We start from the raw sequence: 17422 nt of genomic DNA on the forward strand, positions 1-17422 counted from the left end.
TTCACGCCGCCTACGTTTTACAGCTTCATATTGTTCAACTAGATTGATTTGATCTTTTAACTCCTTGTCAAAATCCTTCTTTGGAATCTGTTTCCAAAGATTTGAGGTTGGCGATCTAGCCAAGTAATCAGCAGGGCTGTTTTTAAAGTAGGAAGTCAGTTCGATGCCCATCTTATTCTGAAAAGTATACAAAATCAGATCCCTCAATAATGTCTTGACATCTTGCGTAAAATGTTCTTTCTTACGTGGTTTTTCACTAGTTACACTGGAAAAATGAACAACATATGGTTTGTTGGAGAAAATGCATATGTCAAGTTCTCCATCATGATGAGATTTCTTGCTAATTAAAGACTTGACGAGTTTGGCACCTTTCAACAGCCCTTCCAAGTGAGTTTGAAGCTGGGGTACTTTTCTACTTTTGCTTTTCCCAACATATCCAAACGTGCGGAATCGATAAGGATCTTTCACAAGAATCCCATACCTTGGTAATCTATTCTTCCTAAAATATGCATCAACATAAACTTCGTACCTGATGCGTTTCCTTATTGGAGGCGGCGGACGTAATCCTGATGATGATGAAAAGGGTGCCGTCTCCAACAAATTTAACAACATACATACCTCCTTCCTATCTTGCTCCCACTCCTCCATTGGTAATTGTAAAACTTCTTCTCGAAGATCTTCAATTGCATACGACCACGGAGTATCAGCAGCAACAACTTCATATCCATCTTCAGATTTCTCATCATCACCATAAACTTCTTCACTATTACAAGATTCCTCATCCGTCTCCCCAAAGGGACAAAGAGATGAGAAAGATTTAGCAATTGCCCAAGAAAATTGGGACAAATCCAAATCTTTACTGGCTAAAACATCACATCCTTCTCCTCTTCTATCATCATATTCTTCTTTCTTAGGCTTTTTCTTTTTTTGATCAGCAAAGTAGAAATTTCCATTGATCAAAAAATGGAGTACAAAAGAATTGTACCACCCAAAGCAAGTACAGGGAGAAAAGGAAAAGAAAGAACAAGAGAGGAGATGAAACAAGAAAGATACAGAGAAATCAAACTAAAATAGCTGCACCTAAGGAAATTGAAAGTATGTCGATTTCCAATTCTCAATAACAGTTTCAAAAGAAACCTGCTGAAACTCAGTAAAACATAATGCCCATGTGAAAAACCAGTGTTTTGCTTTAGAAATAACCCCTGGAAGCTCAATTCTCTTCTCCGAGAAGACTCTGGCGTTTCTTTCCAACCAAATTGACCAGGTTACCATAGCAGGTATCATAGCCCACAACCTTTTCTGCGACTTCGTCAAATCTTTGGCATGCCAGGTGCACAACAGAGTCTTCATCGAGAGAGGGAGGACAAAAGAAAATTGAAGTTCACTCCTAAAATGGTTCCACAACCCTTGAGCAAAAACACAGTGAATAAATAAATGATCCATAGTTTCGATTTCACCACAAAACACACAATCACTACCAATTTGCATACCTCTGCGCCTAAGAAAATCCTTCGTTGGAATTTTATTTTGAAGAACACACCAAATTAAAAAAGCAACTTTAGGAGGATATGGCAGTCCCCAAATATGCTTGAAGATCCGGCTATCAAGACATGATATCAAATCTTGATGAACAAACTCATAGAAAGACTTGACAGAAAATTTCTTGTCTTTGTTGAGTTTCCAACTGATTTCATCTTCATCAGACCAAATAAAATTCACCACATTAAGTTTGGCCTTTATAGTCTCCAGTTGAGCTCTCGAAACAGTATCAAGTCTGTTTGGAATTTCAAGATTCCAATTAGCCGGAACAGCAGACCCATTACTAACCACAACAATAAACTTACCTTTGGAGCGAGCTTTGTTGTAGATATTAAGGAATTCAGTCTTCATATCTCTGTCAAACAACCAACAATCTTCCCAAAATCTAACTTTGGACCCTTTGTTGACTTTGAAAGTAATATTCTCTTTTAAAATTGAAGATCTAGCCATAACACCCTTCCATATTGAGACCCCATAGGAACCTTTAGGCTGATTAGAAATAAAAGGCTGCACACTAATGCCATACTTCTCGTTTATAATCTTCCTCCAAAGCATTTCATCCTCTAAAGAAAATCTCCATAACCATTTCACTAATAGAGCATCATTCATATGCCTTAAACTCTTAATACCAAGGCCCCCATTGCTTTTTTTCTTAGTCAATTGAGACCACTTCACTAAACGCGTTTTCTTCTTGCTGTGCTGCCCATCCCACAGAAAATATCTCATTATTTTCTCAATCTTATTAGCCACAGAAACAGGAATTTCAAATAAAGACATGAAGTATATAGGTAAACTAGTCAACACACTTTTGATTAAAGTAATTTTACCTGCCCTAGAAACACTCGATCTATTCCAGTAAGTTAAACGTTGAGTGCATTTATCTATGACTCGATTCCATTTTCTTGTACCTTTATACCTATCACCAAGAGGTAACCCCAGATAACAAGTAGGAAGAGAATCACTAAGACAACCCAAAATAGAAGCAAAGTGACTCATATCATCATTCAAAGCCACACCATACAACTTGATTTTTGCAAAGTTGATTTTAAGACCAGATAACAACTCAAAACCTATCAAAACCATTCTCAAATGTTTTAGCTGATCATCATTGGCATTTAGAAAAAATAAAGAATCGGTTGCGAACTGGAGATGCGTAATAGAAGTCCAATTTTCTTAGACATTAAAACCGTTAATATAACCTTCCTCTTTAGCTTTTAGCATCATTAAGGAAAGAACTTCAGCGACAATAAGAAATAAGAAGGGAGAGAGAGGATCACCTTGACGAATTCCTTTTTTACTAGTGAAGTATCCCTCGGCACTTCCATTGATAAGGACCGAGAACCGAACTCTCTAAACACATATCATAATCTACTTTATCCACTTCTCACCGAAGCCCATCCGCATCATAGCTTATCTCAAAAAATCCCAGCTCACATTGTCGAAAGCTTTTTCGAAATCGACTTTACATAAAAGACCAACTTTCCCAGATTTTATTCTCGAATCGATTAATTCATTGGCGATCAGAACCCCATCTAAAACTTGTCGCTGTTTGAGAAATGCAGATTGTTATTGAGAGATTATCTTAGGCAAAGCTTGTTTTAAACGATCTGCCAAAACCTTAGCAATAATCTTATAAGCCCCATTAACCAAACTTATAGGTCTCAAATCAGAAATTTCTTCAACCGTATCCTTTTTAGGTATTAAAGTTATAAAGTATTCTTGAATCTCCAATCCAAAACACCTGACTCTTGCAATTCATGTATAACTTTCATAAAGTCAAACTTAATAATCTCCCAAACCTTCAGGTAAAACAGAACTTGAAAACCATCTGTCCCTGAGGCTTTAGTTTTCCCCAGGGCTTTAATAGCATTATATACTTCATTCTCGGAAATTGACTGCTCCAGGAATTGCTTCATATCTTCATCGATCTTGATAAATTTCAGGTCACCCATAACTGGTCTGCCAAGAGGTTTATCTTGAAATATCTTCTTAAAGTGATTGACAATTCCTTTTTTGATTTCCTTATCCTCTTGAGTCATTCTACCATCTACTTTGATTTTATTGATGTGGTTTCTTCTTCTGTCGGAGGCAATCTTGTGAAACAACTTAGTGTTCTTATCATTATTTTGAAGAAAATCCACTCTACTTCTAGCCCTCCATTTTTCAGCCACCAAACCAATAATACTACAATAATTTTGCTGAACCAAGACTCTCTTGTCACATTGTTCTTCAGTCAAACCACCATTAGTTTCCTCCTCCATATCCAAATGCATAAACTCTTCTTCCAAATCTTCTAGTTTTCTGTCCACATCCCCAAACTCTATCTTGCTCCAAGTCTTGAGTTTAAACTTTAAAATTTGAATCTTCTTAGCGAAAATAAAGCCTGCTGAACCTGAAAAAGTAAAAGAATTCCACCATAATTGTAATAACTTAAGGAAATCAGGGTAATCAAGCCATAAATCTCACACCGGAAAGGGCATGGTCCTCCTTTAACACCTTCACGAATTGGAGCCACCGGGCAATGGTCGGAACAAGGTATTGGGAGAGCAATTTGAATCACTGCCGGAAACTTCTCTTCCCAATCACTAGAAACGACAATTCTGTCGATTCTGCTTCTAATGTTATTTACTTGATTTTTGTTGTTCCAGGTAAAGGAATCCCCATTAAGTGGTAAATCCACCAAATCATACTTAACAATGAATCTATTGAAGCGTCTCATGCCAGTAGAAATTTCAGTTTCTGAAGTTCTCTCATGCATAAACCTAATTTTATTAAAATCCCCTCCTAACACCCATGGCAATTGCCATAAACTTCTGATCTCTTCTAATTCTCTCCACAAATCTTTTCGATCTAATGGATTTGCAGGACCATAAACCCCAGTGAACATCCAAGTGAAATCGGAGTTAATGAATTTGCATCTCAAGCTAATTGAATGAATACCAATTACCACCTCCTCCACAACTAATTTATCCTCATCCCAAAAACATAAAATACCCCCTGATCTCCCTTCTGAAGGAGCATCAACCCATTTAACACTTCTCTTATCCCAAATTTGTTTAGCTAAAACCTTATTACACTCTTGAATTTTTGTTTCTTTAAGAACTAGAATTGTTGTTTTCCACTGTTTCACCTTCTTCCTAATGACATCTCTTCTATTGATGTTGTTAATACCCCTATATTCCAGTTAACAATGGTGTAATCCATAAAAAAAAAATACTTAAACCCAAGTACAGAACCCCAACAAAAATTACCTTAAAGAGAGGCAGTTGCCCCCTTCTCATATCTGCTTAAATTCCTTGTAATTGTCTCCATCACCATATCATCTATCTCTTCAATTGACCCAACGAAATTAATCCCCAGGCTCGGACCTGCTGCTATAAATTGAAGAACTAGAGATTCGAATTGCGCTCTAATAACTGTTTATATTAATAATTTCACCTCACCCCATTTTTTTCCTTGAAAATTATTGATATTCCTCATAATCAGTTTGTCGGAGCCTGATAAAGAAGTATTCGAAGAAGAATTGATATTTTCCTCTCCCTCAAAATTAACCAAATCAAGATTTTTATTAACCCTTTCGTGAGTGTTGCCTTCCTCCAAATCTATAGCTTGAATAGCAGGGATAGAGACAGCTTTTTCTAGAAAGTCCGACACACCTGCTTCTGAATGAAAGAGTTAAGATATGAGTTTTGGTGAATGACTTCCACACCTGAACTGTGGAGTCGATGTATTATTTATACAATATCTCAAAGATGATGTTACAACAGTTTTTACCTATTCAAAAGTAATGAATGCTATTCTTAAGCTAACTGAAATACCCTAAGACTTATCTGATACTACCCAGTCTTTACTAGACTTATAGTATTCAACCTGGTCAGTTGAGACTTGTCAGCCGGTGAGACTCGTATGATTAACATTCCCCCTCAAGTTGTGTTACGAATGTGCAACTTGCTACGGAATATCTGAAATCTTGGTGTTGGTAGACCCTTGGTAAAAATGTCAGCTATTTGATCCCGTGAACTGATGAACTGCACCTTCAAGTGATTGCTAGCCACCCTTTCCCTTACAAAATGGTAATCTATCTCGATATGCTTCGTGCGAGAATGAAAAACTGGATTAGCTGTAAGGTATGTTGCGCCCAAGTTATCACACCACAGCACTGGGGCAGAGATAGTAATTCCAAGTTCATGAAGCAATGACTCAATCCAAATAATCTCAGAGGTTGCAATGGCAATGCCTCGATATTCTGCCTCAGTGCTAGATTTGCTGACTGTCTTCTGTTTTCTAGCACTCCACGATATCAGATAACCACCGAAGTATATACCATAACCACTAGTGGATCTACGATCATCTAGGCAACCAGACCAATCAGCATCTGAGTAACCATGCAAAGAAAAGTCTCATGCAGGATGTATATGAAGGCCATAATCCACTGTGTTCTTTAGATATCGAAGAATACGTTTCACTTGTTCCCAATGTTCAACATAAGGATTGTGCATATACTGGCACACCCTATTAACAGCTACATAAATGTCTGGCCTCGTGAGATGGAGGTATTGAAGAGCACCAACGATGCTGTGATATAAGGTACAGTCTGCAAATATTTCACTACCTGTCTGCCTTAACTTCAAGCTGGAAGACATTGGACTCGACACTGGTTTTACACCATCTAGTCTAGTGCGTTTGAGAAGATCTGCTATATACTTGCGCTGAGTGAGAATTAGACCACCAGTTTGCCTTATAACTTCTATACCCAGAAATAAATGAAGGTCCCCCATGTCTTTTATCGCAAACTCTCTACCCATTTCTTGAATGAGTCGAGCTACCTGTGAAGAGTCTGACCCTGTGACAATTATGTCATCCACATAAATCAACACATAAGTAACTGATTGTTTGGTTTTGTAGACAAACAAGGATGTGTCTGCAACTGAACCTTTGAAGCCAAGTGTGATTAGATAGTTACTGAGCCTTGAAAACCATGCACGCGGAGCCTGCTTTAGCCCATATAACGACTTATGCAGTTTACACACATGAGTTGGATGATTAGCATCTACATACCCTGCCGGTTGCTTCATATAGACTTCCTCTTCCAGAGTTCCATGGAGGAAAGCGTTTTCAACATCTAGTTGCTTCAATGGCCAGTTGTTTATAACTGGACTAAAGGTTTCTCCATAATCAACCCCTTCCTGTTGATTAAAACCTTTCTCCACCAATCGGGCCTTACGTTTATCAATGGTTCCGTCATAGTTTTGTTTTACTCGATAAACCCACTTGGAGCCAACAACATTCATGCCTGGTTGAAAAGGAACTATCGAATATGTGTCATTTCTGATGAGAGCATTTATTTGATTATCCATAGTTGCACGCCATTCTGGAAGTTTGCATGCTTCTGAGTAACATGTTGGTTCCATGAATTCTGAATCATTGAGGGGATGTTTAGTTGCAGACAAACACATTTTTTGAACAGGCTTGTTAATTCCAGATTTTGCCCTTGTTTGCATAGGATGACTAGAGGATACTACATGAGAAGTATTTACTTCAGAGCTGTCTTGAAGTGGCATACTTGTGACGGAATCAGCAGCAGAGATAGTTTGAGTATTCAGTTGTGATGTAGATGTTGTTGGAGAGGCCTGGGATGGTTCCAATCTTGCCATATCATTGCCTATGCTCGGTAGCAGTTCTGTAGATGGAGATACAACATTCTGTTGTGTAGGGAGATAATGTCGACGCCTAAAAGGAGGAGAGTGTAGAAATGAAGTATCTGAAGGCACATTACCTGGACTGTGCAATGGTACACACTGCTGGTTTGGACTGAATGGAAACGACTGTTCTTCAAACCTTACATGGCGTGTGATATAAATCCTACCAGTCTCTCTATGTAAGCAGATATAACCCTTATGAGAACTACTGTATCCTATAAAGACACATGGGAGTGATCTAGGTTCTAGCTTGTTTGAGTTATAAGATCTGAGGCAAGGATAAGCAAGACAACCAAAAACCTTTAAAAACTTGTAATCTGGTTCTTTATGAAAAGGAGTTCTAGAGGAGTTTTGACTTCACTGGATGATTTAGGCAGACGATTAATTAAGTAACAGGCAGTGACAAACGCATCAGCCCAAAATGATGAGGGCATATGTGCTTGAAATAAAAGTGCTAGGCTAGATTCAGTGACATGGCGAATACGTCTCTCTGCTATTCCATTTTGTGGTGATGTATGAGGACAAGAGAATCGGTGTTGAATACCATATTCATTCAAATACTTTGTGAACTTCTTATACTCTAAGGCATTGTCAGACTGAAAAGTCTTAATCCTATGATCTCTAAGATTTTCAATTTGTTTTCTAAAATTTATAAAAATGGACAGAGCATCAGAACGTTGTACTAAAGAAAACACCCAAGTGAAATGATAATAAACATCCATTAGGAGCATGTAATATCGAAAACCAGACATAGATAGTTTAGGGGAGACCCAGATATCAGAAACAACCAATGACAGTGGTTTATCATAAGATGTAGTGCTGAGAGAAAAGGGAAGTTTTCTGCTCTTACTAACATGACAAGAGTTGCAAAAATTAAACATTTTATTCGAAACTGGAAGTGAAAACCTATTGCAAATGCTAGACACGGTACGTAGCATCGGATGACCCAGACGTTGATGCCATGTCGGCATTGAAGATGCAACATTAGCTTGAGAAGACCCTTGTTTGCTGATTTGTGTAAGGCCTTCAAGAATGTACAGTCCATTCCTATTCAGTCCGCGCAGCAGCAGCTTTCCCGTTGTCTTGTCCTTTACAAAGAAATGAGATGTGTGAAACTCAAAGAAAACACCATTATCTTTGCAGAATTGAAAAACTGATAACAAGTTTGTCTTTATATTGGGTACATGAAAAATGTTATTCAAACAGAATAATCTTGAGTTATGTGTGAAAGATGCATTACCAGTATGTGTGATGTTTAGTGAATTACCATTACCCACATACACTTGTTCTGTGCCTGTATATTCATGAGGGATTGTTAAGTTGTTCATATCTGCTGTTAGATGATTGGTAGCACCAGAATCAGTTACCCATTGGTTGCCATATGATGCTTCAGGAAATGCAATACACGCAGCTTGTGGTTTTGGTTGATTGGTGCTTGGTTTGTAACGGAACCAGCATTTGTCACCAAGGTGACCTTTCTTCTTGCAGATTTGACACTTCTCAGCAGTGTTGTTGCTTTGCAGAGGAGACTGGAAACGATGTTGTGACTGATTTTGTTGATAATGAAAAGGTCGTTGATTTTGATTGTGGTTGTTGTTTTGGGGAGTTTTTCGTCATGATGTAGATGAAGCTGCAATATGTGCAATGGGTTGTTGTATTTCCTCGAGCTGACGTGTGATGCGCATATCAAAGTTGAGAAGATGTGAGTAAAACAGATCCATGCTCAGGTTCTCCATTGTGCTTAAGGTGGAGACAATCGAATCATATGCTTGGTTCAACCCATTACTGATGGATTGCTTCTTTTCATCATCACTGACTGTATATCCGGATGCTGCAAGCTGTGCAAATAGTTCTTTAGCCTCATTTAAAAAGACTCTTAAAGATTTGTTACCTTTGCTTAAGTTGTGTAGCTTCTTTTTGAGATTCATCTGGTGAAACTTTGTCTTTGGAGCATATTCTTCCTCCAATGCATCCCATACCTCCTTAGATGTATTAAGATCACGTACAACCCCAAGACACTCTGGAGTAAGAGTTGAGTTCAGCCATCCAACCAAAAGAGAGTCTTGTTCTTCATATGCAATGAACTCTGGATTTTCAGCATCAGAATCTGGTAGTGTTCTAGGAGGTATAGCTTTTGTACCATCAATAAAGCTAGTTAATCCATGGCCCTTCAGAATTGGTTTAAACTGTGTTTTCCACAGTGGGTAGTTGGTTTCTGTTAGCTTAAGAGTTACCAGATGATGGATCTGTACGTGTCTTAGCTGAGTTGTTGTCGACATATTTGGTGAGTTTTGTTTGTTTTGAAGTGTTTTGGAAGCGTAGCTTGGATCAAGGCTGATACCAAGTTAAGATATGAGTTTTGGTGAATGACTTCCACACCTGAACTGTGGAGTCGATGTATTATTTATACAAGATCTCAAAGATGATGTTACAACAGTTTTTACCTATTCAAAAGTAATGAATGCTATTCTTAAGCTAACTGAAAGACTCTAAGACTTATCTGATACTATGCAGTCTTTCCTAGACTTACAGTATTCAACCTGGTCAGTTGAGACTTGTGAGCCGGTGAGACTCGTATGGTTAACAGAAAGAGAATCAGATTAGCATAATTGGGTAGAGTAGAATTTACCTCCATACTCGGACCTGGTCGAGATGGAATTGTCCCCAGAATACCCGCACCCGCTCCATTATTCAAACCCACTGGGCCTCCGGAATTATACTGCTCCAAAATAGGACCCGATCCACTATTACTTAGTACTATCTTCTCTGCTATTTCCACCCCACTACCAACAGAATTTGAATTTGAATTAACCTCTTTCAAAATAACAACAGAATTTGAATTTGAATTTGAATTTGAGATATCAGCGCTCGAAACAGAAGTAGTCAGGGGCAAGTTGTTGACCCTATCTTTATTCAACGTTGTCCTGATCGAAATTTCTGCACTCTGAGTAGCTTGATGACAGCTCATTCTGATTTCTTTCGCACCTGTCTCCCCTGCCTCGACAGACTTTTCAGTAACAAAATTTGGAATTATTGTTTCTACCACCTTTTCCGGTACCTGAATCCTAATTTTCCCTGCCCTGTATTCACCAGGTTCATCAGCCAATGGAGACACCATGATGGAGAAGGAGTAATCTTCAACTGAACAAGTTTTGTAAACCGTATTGGAGTTGAAATTACGGACTTTAAACAAATCTTTCCAATCTTTAGTATCCTTATGTACTTCAATCAACCCACCAAACATATTACCAATATCCGAAATTAAACTTGAGCTCCAAAAATTGAATGGGACTCCTCTAACCTCCACCCAGGAAGCTTGATCCTGCACTTCTACGTAATTAGGAGAAGGGATAGCGTTAATTGCTGACCACCATGGACACAACCGAATGTTGGATCCTTCAAAAGACCAATATCCACGAGCTATCATCATTTCCTTTCTGCTCGTAGAAGAAGAAAAAAATAAAGCCTTACATTTTTCGAAGGGAAGAATATCAAAATCAAATCTTTTAGCAATTTCTAACCCAATCTTGTCCCATGAATTTACATCATGCGAAGATTCTATGACAATAGCTAAATCCCAAAGCCCTTTTTCTTTGAAACCAATTGAATCTTGATAAATAATATTGCCACCAGCCTTTGGAGTGAAAGCACCGGGAATATCTTCTTTCCCACCACCGAGAAGATTTTCTAGCACCAAAGCTATTTTCTTCCATTTGAATCCATCAAAGTCAGCTGGGAAGAATGAAACTTTTGTTTTGAAGTTATCTCCAGGAACCGATAGTTTCAAGAACTCCCCAAATTTGTTGTTATCTCTTGTAACCATTAACCAATCTCGACCCTTTCCGTGAGACCACGAAGCTCTCCCCATGAAATTTGTAGTGGATTCACGAGAAAGAATAGAATGTAGCCACTTAGCACCGCCTTTTGAGATGATTGCCGATGAATTTTCTTTGAGATTTCTAGAAAAGTCCTTAATTTCAATCCCTGAAAAATTCCTCCTGTTCCATAAGCTAGCACAAAGGATTTGTGTTCACAATCAACTTGAAGCTCCTTTTTATGATTTAAGATACCAAACCCTTTTCTTTCAACTGTCTGCCACCCATCACTATTCTCTAATTTAGAATCTTCATCTCCGTTGCTAGTAGAAATGTCCTGAATGTTATTGCCACAAACAATCTGATTTCCTTGCTTGAGAATCTCAACCCAAGCTGTCTTAAATTGCTCCGCCGTACCTGCACCACCACCACTGCTCTGCTCCGCCTCATGTTGATGACGAAAAGGACCACACGCCGCTCCAGACATTCTCTCTCTCTCTCCAGACATTCTCTCTCTATAGGTTGTTGGTCGACTCTTTCTTAGGCTTTTTAAATTGGGACAAATCAGAATCCAAATCCAATTTTTCAAATTTACTGGCTAAAACATCACCTCCTCCAATTCCATCATCATATTCTTCTACCTCAAGATTATCAAAAGGAATTGAGACAAGCCGCTTACCATTGTTGTGACCACTCTGAGATGTTCCTGGTCTCCTTTGTCTCTTTTCTCTTTTATGAGTTAAGATTTCCCAGTGCCTTTCTTCAGCTTCCGCCATTAACCAAACCCTAGACGATGAGTCGACTCCGTTTCAGTCGCCCGATCTACGGACGCTCTCTTTCCTCAATCTCACTGATGAACACACGGAATGAGAATGAATGGCCAAGTTAACTACTAATGGACGAGTTTAGTGTAATGGGCTGGTTTAGTGTCTGATGTCCGTTAAGGCCTTATTAACGTCCTTTCTTTTTTTTGTATGACAAATGGTTTGCTTTTTTTTTTTCTAAGTCGAATAACATATTAACGAAGAAAAATATGTACATAGAAAATTTACAAAGAAAGAGGCCACGGAGACCCCAAAAACTACTCTTACTATCCCATCCAAAATTATGCTAAAAGGTCATTTGATGTCGACTCGGAAAATTTCGTATTTGATCATTCGATCACTTGAAAATTTCTTATAAGCTAATGGTTTATGTGAGACATCCAATTTTATCTTCTATGAAACATGAAATCGGTCTGTAGGTGGAACTTTATATTGTGATTTATCGGTCGACTTTTAAGGCTCTATTGGATTACTGTGATTTCCCATCTAATGAGTGTGCTTCCCTCCCTTTAACTCAGGTTGTTTCTCCAAAACAAATCAATATCAACAATTAACTCGGCAGATAAATGATATAGTTTCTCCGATCGCAATTCACTCGAAACTCGCTAGGACTTCTGTTTATATATCCGGACTGATATGTTCTGAACAAATGAACGAATACAGTATTTGATGCTAAATATGTTATTATCCAGTTACTTTGGTGTTTTTCCAAACACAAAATTGGTTAAAAAGACCAAAATCAACAATTTCTGGGTGAAATGGACAGTTAGATTTTGATACTGTTTAAATGAACAAAAATGTTAAAATAGACAGGATGTAATCAGTTTCATCGTGCCCATTTTCAAATATTTTTTCTTATTTTTAATTTACACAGGATGTATCCAGTTTCATTCTTGCTATTTTTTAAATTTAAGCTAGGATGAAACCAGTTTCATCCTTACTATTTTTTTTTTTGCCATTTTACCCAAATTATTTTTTACTCGTCCATTTGAACTGTGATTTAAAAATATTTGGAAGAATAACCCATTTCGTCCATTTGAATAATGATTGTCATCATTGGTATCTTTTCCTCATCATTGGAGATCGTTTTATATCAACAAGTTTTAAGAATAAAAGGAAATTTGTTAGCTTACCGTATATCAAGGTAGTATATAGAACTTTTGTTCCACTTGATATTAGGGGTGGACATATCCTATCCTTACCCGCCAATCCTACCCTACCCGAAAATTTTTTAACTGTATCCTACCCTATCCACTATTTGGCGGGTAGGGTGACGGGTAAACATTATTTCATCCGCCAGTTAGCGAGTAGGGTGACGGATATAATCCGATATTATCCTACCCTACCCGCTAACCCGCCTCATATATGTAAAAGACCAAATAATCCCTGTCCTTTTTTTGTCTCGTGCCCATTGATCTGTTATTTTAAAACAAACAAGGGGTAAAATGTTAACTCCGTGTCTTTTGTCAAATCGATCTAAATCATCTAATACAGAAAATTATTTCTCGTTTTCTTCCACATCGTTTTCTCCTTAAACCATTTCTTTAATAGAATCTTAGATTCTCAGATAAATCTTTGAAGTACCAGAAAGGAAAAAAAAAACGGTTATACCCGCCAGACAATATTTCTTTTAATGTAAAAAAAATAGCCAAGAAACACCGTAATGCTAGCACTAACATTCTTACAATCATAACAACCTAACCGTTGCGGTTGTACACATAGCTAGATAGCGGATACTTCCTTTTTTCCACAGCCATTTATGATCTTGTACATACACACAGTGAATAACCAAATTAAATCAAAACAACATCAACAAAATAAAATGCAAAATAAAATACAATACAATGTCATTCATCATTACGCAAGCTCCACTTTCAGTTTCTCCAACTGACCACTGTTCCCATCCATCAAAAACCAAACACAAACCAGATTAAAACTCTATCCAGAAAAACTTACATCCTTATTGAAGCATTATATCAAACACCTTACCAGCAATAATCTTCTCCATAGTTTCACATCTTTAGCATTAAGTTCAGGCACCTTAATCTCTACATCATCTGGCTCTTTATCGTTTCCAGGTTCAATAACCTTCGAAATTCGCAAAAGAAAAAAAAAAAACGGTTATACCCGCTACCCTACCCTACCCGACCCGCCAGAGAATGGGTTGGATAGGATCTTACCGGCACTACACCAAATCTAGGTTTTTGTAACAATGACTTTCCTAACTAGTTTTATTTTGCTAGCTCAAATGATCCAATATGATTCTAGTAACCGTTATAAGGAGTTAGCAAACTAAGAAATAGTTACCATAATTAGGAATTAATTCATAAAAACTAAATAACTATTCAAAGTGTGAGATCATTAGTTATACATCCCTAACACATTTTTCACTAAATTACTATTACAACTATTCCTACCCCATATTAGATGTCTACTAAAATCAACCCCATCTTTATAACTATTTATCATTTTTATTACTAACTGATAGACGCATTTATGTGTCTAATTTATCTCAATTATATATATTGTTAGTGCTCGATATTGTACTTATTTGGATATTTTATTTATTTGTAGGTGTTTTTAGAAGAATAAAGTTTTGCGGCGAAATTGGCTGAAAATGCGGCGTTTGGACCTTCGTTGATAAAGTACCGGAAGCGCCCCAGAAGTGTACCGGAAGTACCCCAGAAATACCCCGGAGGAACCCCGAAAAAAGTGGGGAAAATGCCCCAGAGGACACTTGCTATACGGACCCTTGATTTTGGATAAGGGGTAACCTAATTACTAAGGGGTGACCCATTTCCAGGCATCTGCTAAAGGGAGACCAGCCACAGATAAGGGGAGGTCAACTTCTCAAATTCAAAAGAAAATTTTGGCGGGAAAATTTTTTTTCACCAGACAGATTTAGGGTTGGATTTTCGGACGAGTTTTAATGAGATTCAATCACTGATTCTCATGGGATGGACGTGATATAGATATAAAATTCTAGTATGGATGATTTCATGGGCTTAATTGGGCTAGAATGGCCGGGAGAAGTGAATCAAAGTTCAACAGGATACGTACTCTTTCGGTTTATTTTCAAAGATTTTGTGAAGAATTTTGGGAGAGTTTTACGCTGGATAAAGATGTACCTAGTCTTGTTCAAGTCTTAAGAGAATTTTGGAGCGTAATAACTGGCCATAGGACGCGTACAAAGCAACAGAAAAGAGATTATTCTCTCAACTGCTCGAGAAGAAAAAAAGAGAAATACTCTCGGATTTAGTCGAGATTTATGGATCTGTTGGGCTATATAAGTGTTGGTTTACATCAAAGAAAGGTTAGAAACCCTTAGGAGAGAATTAGGAGAGAGTTCAGAGCCGAAACGAGGAAGATACCATTGATTGTTGCTGTTGCTGCTGCTGTTCGAGGAGGAAGAAGACGAGGAAGAACAGACCTGCTAAGGCAGTCGTTCTTTATCAGTCTTAAAACCAGAAACGAGTGTCGCTGTTTACAGCACACGATTTGTATCGTTCTTTCCAGCAGCTTACACCCTTTGTAAGAACACCCTGTGTCGCTATTTACAGCACTTTAATTCTATCGTTTCTTCTCAGCACTTACACCATTTGTAACAGTGACGCTGTAACACTTATGCAGCGTTGCTAATTTCAATTATCAATTATTTTCATCAATAAAAGCACTTATTTAGCCATGAATACATCTTGTGAGTGTGTTTTCGGGATGAGGAGCTAAACCCATTATCCAAGGCGACGGAGGAAGCCATTGTTCCACATTAATTGGTATAATTCTAATTTTAATATTTATTTGCAATATTTTTACATGATTATTTGCATGGAATTTATATTGGATAATTGATTTTTATTGAATAATTGTGATTCGTTTTGATGGAGCATGCTTAGTTTAAGACTTTTGATGTTTCATGCTTGGTGTTTACATTTATTACTTCAAAAATCTACAAAAGGCATAAAATTAGAATCACTCTAAAAAAAAAAATTGCATGAATATTAATTATTAGAATTTATCAAATAATGGGTCAATGGTGGAATCCAAGTCTTGGTGTGTTTTTCTCTATAACTTTGAACAACTCTTTTTATTTGCTTGTTTAATTTAAATCTAAAAATTGTTTTCTTCACAAGTCTGAAAAGACCCAGTTTTTACCACTACTACAATCACTATTTGAAAACCATCAAATTTTTGGCGCCGCCGACGCGGATTTGTGTTTAGGTAGCATTTTTTTTAGATTTTTTTTTTTTATTTATTATTTTTGTTCTTCTTTACGTTTTTGGATTTTTTTGTTTCCTTGCAGATTTTTGAAGTTGGAGCGAAAGTAAATTTTGCCAAAGCTTGTGGTGATTTACTTAAAGTTTGGGAGTGAAAAGCAAAGCTAAAGGAGCGAAAGAAGAAGATTTTCTTTATTTTGTAAAAGAGAGAAAAAAAAAAGAGAGATTTTTTTTATTAGTTTTTTGTAGGCTTTCTTTTTTTGTTTTTTTTTTTTTATGGACTTTGGACATTTTGGGACATTTTATTTTTTTATTTTTAAACCCTACGGAAGGGTACCCTTAAATATAAACTGTTTGCAGGGAAGGACGACGATTACGATATCGTCTCGGCCCCTCGGGTTCGCACACGGCATAGGAGTCGTGGCCCGAGTCGACTTCAGCGGTTCTTCGCCCGTCTGGTACGGGAGGTAAAATTCTAAACACCCGCGAATCTCCTGCAAGCGGGTTACTGGACTCCTTAAGGTGAATAATGCTGAGGACTTGAATATGGACTGTTTTTAAATTCCTAGTAAAGGGCAAGGCTGGCCTAAAGATAAGGGTTCGGATTTCATCACCGCTCCCTTCTTGCCCGCCTTAGGAAAACGAAACCTAAAGCGAACCTAAGCCTAAAATTTGGACTAGAAAGAGACCTATAGGGTATCGAGCTTAACAGGACAATCATTCGAAAAATATTGGTTACTCTTTTAAGCACACCTCGAAGTTCTTGACGGTTTGCGAGTTGAATGCGTGACTGCGCCGCATTGGATCGGTGAGGTTTTGGGTATCAAAGCTCCACTGAGCTTCCCTCGCCTCGATTCAACTTGCTTAACTCGGATTGATTCCAGAGGGGTTTGCTCAAATTGTAACGAATTCCCTTTCGAAGGATTAGAAGCTGGTCTAGAAACAATCTAAGTGGAGCCATCATGCTTGTTGTTTGCTAGAAATCTTTAGGTTTGCTGTGGTAAAGTCGAGTCAGCCTGCTGTGTGTTTGCTAGAACCTTCCTGTTAGGATTTTTATTTCTTTTTGAATTCTTTTTAGTGTATGCCCGATTTTGTTAATAGGGCTTGGAAAAGAGATACTCTAGGTCGATTGATTAGCGAAAAACCTAGTAGTTCTTCTGATTTAAGCAGGGAGCTCGAAGACTCTTCTTTGGAGAGCCCTGTTTTTGGAAACTTCAGTTTTGAGAATCTTCTCTGAGGATAGTACCCCTAGTACTCCGTTGTGCCAACGATGGCAACTTGAAAGATTACATGTTCCCAACTAGGACCAACCGAGCTTCATGCATTAAATT

At 37.8% G+C, this 17422-nt stretch overlaps 1 protein-coding gene across 1 annotated transcript; it reads right to left on the bottom strand.

Annotated features, from left to right (window-relative positions):
* Window positions 1-3245: 3245 nt before the first annotated feature.
* Window positions 3246-4987, bottom strand: LOC113296422. The gene is made up of 3 exons (XM_026544729.1): window positions 4983-4987; window positions 4036-4712; window positions 3246-3931 (listed from the first exon to the last, which is right to left on the bottom strand). The coding sequence occupies exons 1-3, from the start codon at window positions 4985-4987 to the stop codon at window positions 3246-3248; spliced, it is 1368 nt and encodes a 455-aa protein (XP_026400514.1).
* Between the last annotated feature and the right edge of the window lie 12435 nt (window positions 4988-17422).

This window comes from Papaver somniferum, chromosome 7, assembly GCF_003573695.1.
Source record: "Papaver somniferum cultivar HN1 chromosome 7, ASM357369v1, whole genome shotgun sequence".
NCBI lineage: Eukaryota > Viridiplantae > Streptophyta > Magnoliopsida > Ranunculales > Papaveraceae > Papaver > Papaver somniferum.